At 33.7% G+C, this 9,491-nt stretch overlaps 2 protein-coding genes across 4 annotated transcripts; one reads left to right on the top strand and one right to left on the bottom strand.

Moving 5' to 3' along the window:
* The first annotated feature begins 2,924 nt into the window (after nucleotides 1–2,924).
* LOC149380466 (uncharacterized) lies at nucleotides 2,925–4,574 on the top strand. 2 transcript variants are annotated; one of them, XM_089603727.1, is made up of 6 exons: nucleotides 2,925–3,321; nucleotides 3,426–3,546; nucleotides 3,639–3,750; nucleotides 3,839–3,872; nucleotides 3,966–4,093; nucleotides 4,187–4,574. In XM_089603727.1, exons 1-6 carry the CDS (start codon nucleotides 3,091–3,093, stop codon nucleotides 4,251–4,253), a joined length of 693 nt encoding a protein of 230 aa, XP_089459853.1. In that variant the 5' UTR covers nucleotides 2,925–3,090; the 3' UTR covers nucleotides 4,254–4,574. The 2 variants fall into 2 exon arrangements, with proteins under 2 accessions (XP_089459853.1, XP_089459852.1); XM_089603726.1 differs by having other exon boundaries at nucleotides 3,966–4,104; nucleotides 4,187–4,572.
* A 749-nt stretch (nucleotides 4,575–5,323) lies between these two features.
* LOC149380465 (polyadenylate-binding protein-interacting protein 11-like) lies at nucleotides 5,324–8,963 on the bottom strand. Of its 2 annotated transcripts, none has more exons than XM_089602918.1 (11): nucleotides 8,632–8,963; nucleotides 7,999–8,484; nucleotides 7,808–7,918; nucleotides 7,658–7,702; nucleotides 7,505–7,577; nucleotides 7,288–7,400; nucleotides 7,155–7,214; nucleotides 7,032–7,079; nucleotides 6,878–6,946; nucleotides 5,926–5,987; nucleotides 5,324–5,839 (listed from the first exon to the last, which is right to left on the bottom strand). In XM_089602918.1, exons 2-11 carry the CDS (start codon nucleotides 8,380–8,382, stop codon nucleotides 5,782–5,784), a joined length of 1,023 nt encoding a protein of 340 aa, XP_089459044.1. In that variant the 5' UTR covers nucleotides 8,383–8,484; nucleotides 8,632–8,963; the 3' UTR covers nucleotides 5,324–5,781. The 2 variants fall into 2 exon arrangements, with proteins under 2 accessions (XP_089459044.1, XP_089459045.1); XM_089602919.1 differs by having other exon boundaries at nucleotides 7,999–8,477.
* Nucleotides 8,964–9,491: the final 528 nt, after the last annotated feature.

Below are 9,491 nucleotides of genomic sequence, written 5' to 3'. Positions count from 1 at the left end.
CCTATGCGAGGAGGCCTGGTTTCTCTGCGGACTCGGATGCTTCTTCTCCGGCGATTTCTCGGCTCGATCTTCCTCTGCTCTCGTCTTAGAAACAGCTGACTCGGCGGAGATCGGAGAATCGGATTTCGAGGAGCGAAGTGAAAAGTTGGAGATCTCGGCGCAGAGAGCGTCGAAGGAGCTGAACATGGACATCATCATCGCAACTGCTTTGATTGAGTAGAGATCTACGGCTCTGATTGCTCGAGTTTATCAAATTTGCGTAAGCTCTGTTTTTCGTCGCGTCTTGAATTGAATTTGAATTGATACAGAAGAGAGAGAGAGGCTATGTATTTATATTGGGAAATTGATTTTCAACCCGATTCACGAGTCCGAACGATCCACTCACGTGATGACACGTGACAACAAACTGTCACGTGTCATCACGTGAGTGAATCTATTGAGGTGTGAGTAACGGTGGTGGACTAGAAAGTTCTAGAGAGAGAGAGAGAGAGATGATGAAGTGGCAGTTTAGAAGGTTGTGGGACTCGCTGGAAAACGTGGGGAGTCGGCGACACGTGGAAATAAGTTCGTTTTTAATATAAATTATTTATTACTTCTTGTATGTCTTTAAAAAACTTTCAAAGCAAAATATATCATCTCTATCAAGCATCAAATTCTCGTAGATATCTCAACTTTCTAAAAGAAAATCTTAAAGTTTAGACCAAAGTGACATAAAGTTCAAAGCTTTAAAACCTCAAACTTTCAACAACTATCTCTTTGTTAATTAGACCAAAGGTGCCATAAAGTTCAAAGCTCAAAACCTCTCTTATCCTTTCCACAAAACAACTAAAGCTTTTATAAATTTGTTTAAAGCACAATCAAGCCTATGAAATAAACTTATTAAATGAATTCTTTCATAAACTAGCACACACCAGTGTTTTTCACTCAAGACAAGAGGCAATTCGTAAAGCACAAGTTAGGCCAAATGATGACCAAAAACTGAAGAGAAATAACTTTGTATTGACTTGAAATATTCTAGATTTTAATAGAATATTCCTTAATAGATTTTAATTTGAAATCAACGACTCCGTTGCTGTCTAAATCAGCTTGATCCCACAGGTCCTTTGTCTCTTCATTACTTAGTCCATAGCAGTGTCCAATCAAATTCAGCTTTGAAAACGAAATAAACATCAAGCTTATTAAGTTTTAGTGTAAATTAACAAACTTTATTCTATAGAGAGAGAGATCACGGCAATATATATTTCTACGTACCTGTCAGCGAAGCTCGGTGGAGTAGATACTGAAAAGAAAACAAACACAAATGAATACTTGAAACATTTTACAGAGAGAAATAAAACAAAATGTAAAATAATCAAACTGACCTTAATGAAATCGACCCTGCTAACGTTCCCGCTATGGCTCCGATGACTAACCCGCTTTTAAAAAAAGACATTTATTTCAAATAAGAACATTTTAAGAAAAAATAAATCAATATGGACCTATAACATTTATTTTGTGTCTTTTTTTTTTTTACCTTACCCGCTGAGGATGATAGGCATGGGATTGAGGTTGTTTTCCTTCTGAAACGACTCGATGCCTTGCAGGATTTTATAGACCTATAACATTAACACACAAAAAACAATGATCAATTTATAGAGTACAAGGAACATGTATTTATATACATAATTTTTTTAGTTTGCAATGAGAAAGATATTTTTTTTTTTTTGGTTAATATTTTTAGTTGGGCCCGGTGCATAGTCGCGCTGATAAAAATAATTTTTGGTATAAAAATGTTATTACCTGATTCAATCTGATAACACACAAAAAACAATGATCAATTTATAGAGTTGCTTTATTTTTATTTTTTTTAACGATAAACTTTAAACTTCATTCCAAGTTTGTTCCAAATTAATAATCCTGTTAAAGTAAATTATATTTAGCAAAATCTTTTTTTTTCTATGAACAGGAAATCAAATTTTTTTCACGTCTCAAAATAAAAATTATAAAAAAGGTAAAAATGATGTTTAAAAATGACACTACATTAGTACATCACATTGCGTTATTTGAGAAAAAATAGACAAAAAAATCATATTATTTGTAATTCAGACCTTTTTGAACATATGTTTTTCATCAGGTTCAGAACAATATATGACACAAACTTCAAGTATTGTATTGCATACATCACTGAATTTTCTCATCCTTAACTACTACTGAACTAACACATGCTAAAATAAGCATTGTAAGACAAGACCAAGGCCATGTGAAAAAAAAAAAAAAAAAAAAAAAAAAGGTTAGAAGTTAGAACAATGATTCAGTAATATCTCAGTAAATACAGAAGTAATATCTCAATAAATATATACCATATTTAATTTTCAATTAAATATTTCAGTTAGAAGCTTATTAGCTTATAAGCCAACGCCTTGTAACAAACTATTCATCAATGAGAATCGGTGAATCACTTTCTTGATCACCAAGATCACAAATCTCTCTCTTCTCTCAGATTATAAATCTTCTCTACATCTTCTCTACCTTTAGACCCATTAATTGTTGTGAAAAGCTAACGTAAAATAAAATATAAAAAAAAAATCGTTTAAGTTTCACTGTAAAAAAATAATAATAAATAACTAAATCGTCATAGTAATCTACTAAATGATTCATAGTTTCCTATTAAGTAATTTATGGCATGATATAATTATCTTTGTTAATGCATAATTTCATGTTTAAATTTAACGGAAAGTTTTTACAATTTATTTTCCGTTAATGTACCACGTCTGATTTTATGCAACTTTTACGAAATAGGAAACACTTATTATGGCTTTTTTCTCGTAGAAGGTATCTTCGTTGTGGAATCCGAGGCGAAAGAGCGTTACTATAGATATAACACAACTACAAAGCTCCTCTCTTTCTAATTGTATAATTATACATATATATTACATATAAATAATAATAATACTAATAATAAGTTATTCCTTCCTCTTCCTTAGCTCATTTTTCATTTTTCTTCTGTTTTGCTTTGAGCTCGCTCACGTCTCTTTTGTTTATATATTTTATTAAAGGTCAAACAAAACAATAGTAGTTTTATATAGTATAATTGATCATATATATACAATAATGTATAACAATAATAGTACTAACAAGGAAAGGCAAAATAAGGAGGTGATTATGAGTGGCTTTTCATCATCGGAAAGTGGTGACACAACGTTCACGAAGATCTTCATCGGAGGATTGGCTTGGGCTACTAAAAGAGACTCAATCAGACGATATTTCGAAAAGTTTGGACCGATCGTCGAAGCCGCTGTGATTTCCGACAAGCGAACCGGACGATCAAAAGGCTATGGCTTTGTGAGCAATTATTAATTAACCGATTCCAATCTCTCTGTCACTCTCTATTTCAATTATTTACTTTTTTTATATATAAATAATGTGATGTGTGTAATAATTTATAGGTGACATTTAAGCACCCAGATTCTGCAATGAAGGCTTGTGAAAATCCTTTCCCTGTAATTGATGGAAGGACTACTAATTGTAACCTTGCAGCTTTTGGTGCCCAAAAAAACCCTCTAAATGGTCACTATTTTTTTTTTTTTTTTTTCTGGGGGTGTGATGAGAATGTTGTGCAAAATTAAGAATATTACTGAAATGGTTTAATTTTTTTAAAGGGTCAAAAAATTTGAGATCATCGTCGCAGTCTAATTCTCTCGGCGTCTCTACGTATTTCTTCTGTGAGAATACTCCTGAATTCTACACATTTCCTTATTCATCAGCTTACAGGTACATATTGGAAGAAAATAAATAAATTATAAACAGTTTGATTAGTTGTTATTAGATTTTTTTTAAACTGTAATTGATCATTAATCAGGTATCCTTATCCCTCCCAAGACGTCTATGTAATGGTCAGTTTTTTCTTCTTTTTTTTTCTTTATTAAATGTGCATTTTAAAAGTGATTATAAGGTGTTTAACATTGGCTTTTTATTTTTGGGTTCAGAATTATGATAATAGCTATGGGGTTGGTTACTATGTCCCAATATATGCGTTGCAAGGACAAAGTAGTGAGACCAAAATGAGTGAAAACCCATCTCAATTTCATCCTCATCTTTATCAACCATTATATGTGTATGAAACTGGTTCGTTTCTGTTACTATTTTATTTTACCTCCTAAATAGTGCTTCAAATATTATAAACTATTGGTTTTTTTTTTTTTTATAGGGCCAACCGAAATGGCTGCCACGTCGGAGCTGGGATTTGGGACAGAAATCATAACAAGGCAAGCTGATCAATAGAGTTGAGAGGGTCATCAAATTCAGGATTTTAATGATTATTCTACTTATTTTATATGAATTATAACTCTGCTGAATATAAGAAGAGTTACAAATTACAATTTAAGCCCATTTAGTCTTTTTTTTTAGTTGTACTTTGCACTAACTAACCATTATATTTTGGGTCAGATTTTCACTACTAGAGATCACAATTATGATATTATAGTTTATTTATCCCACATTTATTTTTTGCTGGCATGACATTCAATAGTTGAATATACAACTATGAGAAAAAATGGTTGCACGGACGTATAGTAAAGTCCTTGTAGTGTTCCTTTTTTCGTCTATTATAATTAACACGTCATTGTTGTTTAGTAACATGGCATTTGAACAAAACAAATTATAACTGTCCACTGAAGGATTTATATTTCTTGGCATTTATTCTAGTTTGCAATTTGCATTGAAGAAGAGAGGTGACCTATTCCTACTCTACAAGAAAGTCAAATAAACTCTACTCTACTCATATTAAATTATTCTGTATGTAACGACCATTCTCTTCTTTTTATAGTTTCCTCTTTTAGTTAATTACTTTTTCAGAAATTTTATCAGTAAGCGAATATCCATTAGGAGCAAGAGTAAAAAATAAATAAAAACAAAAGATAAAAAAAAAATAGAGTAATGAACGTAGAATAATACAAATACTTTATTAAGAAACTTGTCATGTAAATATAACTCTTTTGCGAACAACATTGTCATCATGAATTTTGAAAAATCAAAACAAATTTTCCACATTTTAACTTAAAAACAACACATGTGTTATTCAAAATTTTACACTTGTATTATTCAGCTTTGTTTCCAAAAAAGAAAAAATTAACCTAAAATTGGGTGACGTGTTCAAAGTGTTTGAAGACAAAAACAGAGCAAAACATTACTGACTTCTCTTTTATATTATCTTTGAACTTGACACATCAAGACATTAGTGTCAAAATTGAATAAACAGGCAAAGAAGAGAGGCCACGAAAAAGAAACAAAATCCCATTCAAGCACAAAAGAACAAGAAAAGCATTAAGATGACCAAAGCACAAAATAAGCAAGAAAATGACAGGTAAAGCTTATAATAGAAACAAGTTCAATGTAATGGAAAAAAACAAGTCTCTAGTAATGTTTTTTGTCACCATTCCTCCGATGATCATCATCAACGGCGATTCAACGATCATAATTTTTTGACATAGTTTGAGAAAGAAAAAAAAAAGGAAAAAGAAAGGATCTCAGAACCTCAAAGTTCCATTCCAGATCTACAAAGCTAAAAACAAATTAAATTAAAAACCCATTAAAAAAAAAAGATACTCTCTCAGCAGCGCCATCGGAACATCGATGAGTACAGCGATAATTAAAAAAAGAAAAAAAAAACCACCACATAAGCCTTGAAATAAAGATTGTGTAGAGCTATGTATGTATATAATGTAGATATATTATATCTATCAAGGGTAAATTAGTCCATGACACATGCTAGAAGAGACATGAAAGTTGGTTGGTTGGGTCGGCTCAGTTCATTGCGGGACGAGGAGCGCGGGGCCGCACGGGGGTCTTCGACGGGCTTACTCTGCAATTTAACCGATTTTACCAAAAGGGTTACTAAAATATTTTGTTTATTTCAATTAAAACAAAAATTAAGGTTTGAATAATGACCTTATTGGGAGAGTTCCCAGAACCACCCCGCTGCAGTTGAGAGCTGCGATTGCACTTTCAGCCTGCCATAAAATTGAAAACAAAATATTAATTGCAAAAAAATGAAAGATTTCGATACAACATTCGAAAAGGTCATTATAGCAACAAACCCGTGTCTCTATATTAGGACTGAATTTTACCAAAAAGACTAGTTCTTTTAGGTGGAAACGGGCACAAATGGGCGTCATAGATGGAAATGGATGTGAAACGATATGTGAATCAAGCAATATATTAAATATTATTGGATATATGTGGGTAATGAAAAATCTTATTGAAGAAATATAGGTTAACGAGTAAAATCCCCTAGGCCCTCCTACCGGTCAACCATTGGTACAGCATTGGAATTGTTTCTTAAACCAAATCATCATGGTCAACTATTGGTCAACCATTCCCTAGTTCTTGAACCAAAACCAAAAAGAATTGCTTTTGTTGTGAATGAAGATCGAGGCATAGAACACACAATCATTCAAGTTCTCTAATAACAATCAGCCACGGAAACACAGAAACAAAAGAGAAATTCAAGCCAAGGCAACAAAAGCTCTTCAACTTCACTTCAAAATTTCACTTTCTCCATAAATGTAAAACCCTTGTACCCACTTTCCAAAATATTTGTGTACTTAGATTCGATGAAGATGCGAACAAAGTACACATACGTGGTAAAAAAAAAAAAGAGTAACGTATAGACAACACGAGACAAAAGGAAATTATCATCATAAACTCAAGGAATTAAGATGACGTAACGGTAGACGAATCTTTATGTTCAGTATCAAAAAACATTTGTATATTCGTATATTCGATCCAGAAATTGCCAAAAAATCAGAGAGATCTGAAGTATGTATTTATGTACTGCATGAACTCGTATGTGGTAAAAAGTAACGTATATACATATTACGAGAAAGAAGGCGATTTTTACCATAATGAACTCGACAAAAGCAATTCGAGTGGAGTGATGGTAGTCTCCGAGTAGCCTCAAGCGGTGAACCTATGATGCCCATTCAAACGTTAACACGATCAGAGATAGCTCACAGATTATGATAACAATGCCAGCAAAAAAAGACAAAACAGACCTCGCCACAGAGCGACTCGAAGAAGAGTTTGACATCCGCTTGAGTGACCTAACACCACACAAACACAGCGCAATGAGTACATACAAAAAAAAGAACACCGATTTCAAAAGCTACACGCAATACCTTCTTGTCAATATTTGTACAGTAGATAGTCCTCGAGCACATCTCGCGTTCATCATCAGACTGTTGAATTATGTATATATTTATATAATGTGAGAATTGGCGAAAAAATTAGGGCGTTTTGTTACGTGCTTACCCTCGGTAAGAACGTGGGGTTAACAGGGGCTATGGCGGTTTTCGAGGGAAGAACTCGGACCGGGTAATACCCGAGCATCGTTCCCGACAGATTCAACGCAGTCCTCGCTCCTTCTGCAATAATATATAAATAGTCGATATTGTATCAGAACAGTCCATACTTGACCAATTTACTGAAATGACCGGAGAAAAGTTTCTACATTTTGTCAAATGACTACCTTCATCAGTAAACTCGACGAAAGCAAAACGGAGAATGGAATTCGGATCGCCACAAACACGACAATCAACCACCTTTCCAGTCAAACAACAACATAAGAATAGATACAACAATAACATGTCGGAACGTAATTGAAAAAGACGAGTTTTCTCACCTGTCCGCAAGTGAGAAAGAGCCCGGCGAGATTCTCTTCAGTGACCTAAAACACACACATAACATCAAAAGGAAAAAGAAAATACAGTTCTGATCAATACCCACAAATTCCAATCACAACCCATGCAAAAAAGAAACGATCTTTACTAACCTGGTGATCAATGTCAGACACATAAACAGTCCTCCGAATCATGGCTTCTCGCTGAGCTGGGCTCAACTTGTGGTAGTTCCTTCTCTTCGCCTGAGCATACCCATTTCTCCTCTGAAACACCCAAACCACAAAGTCAAACCACGATCAACTTATATTTAAATTTAGGGTTTTTTTTTTTGTTGTGAAGATACCTTTCTGGCCAAAAGTCCGTTCATAGTCGCAGCGTTGTTCATGTGAAGCAAGATATTCCCATTGTACCCAAACCCAGCGCCGATCGGGTAGTTTGGGAATTTCCCCAGAGAAGGAGGTACGAATTCCTCGGCCATCGGATTCAGCTTCGACAGCAAATCCTCCAAATCCCTCATGTCCCTCCCATCATCGCCGCCGTCGAACCCTTTGACCTGACCAATCTCAGCCGTCCGATCGTCCTTCTCGCTCGAATCGTAGCCGCTGAGAGAGTCGTCGCTGGAGGTTTTGGGTTTTGGGTTTTTCTCGAGATCGTCGTGGCTTTGACCCGATGAGACTGTCGTCGTCACTGTGTCGTCGAACTTCGGAGCATTCTCAGCGACGGCCATGATCGAAGCGAGAGAAGAAGAAGAAGAAGAAGAAACCCTTTTTTTTTATAAATATCGAAACTTGGCTTTTTGTGGCGAGATTTCTCTGCAAAACTCTACACACTATCGGAGAATCGATCAGAAACAAGACGAGATTAATAAAGATTAAAACTTTATTCTGTGAGTCATGAACAGAATCTGTAATGTAAAATTATAGATGAGAAAAAAAAGATAACTATTGAAGGATATGAAAAAAAAATCGAAGCTTACCAAGCCTTATTTAAAGAAAAGCCATTTTTGGTTTCTTCACCGAACTGAAGAAGATCGCTTGTAGTTCCAAGTTCCAACCAAAATTGATGAGAGACTGAATATAAACAAAAACAAAACAAAAAAAGCAAAAAAAGACGAATTATTTTTTTATAATAATTTTTATTTTTATTTTTATTTTTGTGAAAGAATGTTTATATATTTCAGCGATACAATTTGTGTTTCTAGAGGTGTACTACTAGTAAAAGTCTGTCTCTCTCTCTTCTCTCTCACTCACACCGTCCCAAAACGATGATGCTTGTGAATTTTGATGATATGATGATGATTTTATCTGAGGCGTGGAATGGAATAATATAATATTATATGAAAGAAGAAATGTGAAATACCCTTTTTTTTTTCCTTTCTTTCTTTTTGGGATTTAATTTACAAAATTGCCCATGAGATTTTTCGCGATGTCTTGCTTTTTTGTTCTATACATGACATTCATTTTGTATATATGTAACAAAATTCATACACGCATTGGACTTTTTTTTATCACATTGAGTTTGTTTTTATGTTGCTTTTCTTTTTATTTTTTCTAGGCTTTTTTTAGAGTGATTAATTTTGCTTGAAATTGTTATTATTATAAATTACTATTATTTTTATTGTTGTTATGATCCAGAGAGATCAAATGTATTTTTATGCTCTTGTTTGTTATGGATAAATAGGAAGTAAAATATCTATCTCTTTTTTAGGAAGAGATCTCTCTCCTATTTCATCCTAAAAAAATAAAAATAAAAAGTGAATGAGGTGTCTTAAGTCATATCCTCCAACAAATGTATTCCAAACCAAAAAGATTTTTTCTTTTTTCTTTTCATTTATTA

This window comes from Urtica dioica, chromosome 12, assembly GCF_054948205.1.
Source record: "Urtica dioica subsp. dioica isolate 48M chromosome 12, U.dioica_male_clone48M_v1_H2, whole genome shotgun sequence".
Classification (NCBI taxonomy): domain Eukaryota; kingdom Viridiplantae; phylum Streptophyta; class Magnoliopsida; order Rosales; family Urticaceae; genus Urtica; species Urtica dioica.
Note: the sequence above shows the minus strand (reverse complement) of the source record. Positions and strands in the feature narration are given on the sequence as shown.

Coding starts and splice junctions, on each gene's coding strand:
- LOC149380465 (XM_089602918.1), bottom strand. CDS start 8,382: ATGGCCGTCGCTGAGAATGCTCCGAAGTTCGACGACACAGTGACGACG. Junction 7,080..7,154: donor GTACAAATATTGACAAGAAG/GTATTGCGTGTA, acceptor GTGTGGTGTTAG/GTCACTCAAGCGGATGTCAA. Junction 5,988..6,877: donor CTTTTGTCGAGTTCATTATG/GTAAAAATCGCC, acceptor ATTTTATGGCAG/GCTGAAAGTGCAATCGCAGC.
- LOC149380466 (XM_089603726.1), top strand. CDS start 3,091: ATGTATAACAATAATAGTACTAACAAGGAAAGGCAAAATAAGGAGGTG. Junction 3,751..3,838: donor CCTTATTCATCAGCTTACAG/GTACATATTGGA, acceptor ATCATTAATCAG/GTATCCTTATCCCTCCCAAG. Junction 3,873..3,965: donor CCCAAGACGTCTATGTAATG/GTCAGTTTTTTC, acceptor TTTTGGGTTCAG/AATTATGATAATAGCTATGG.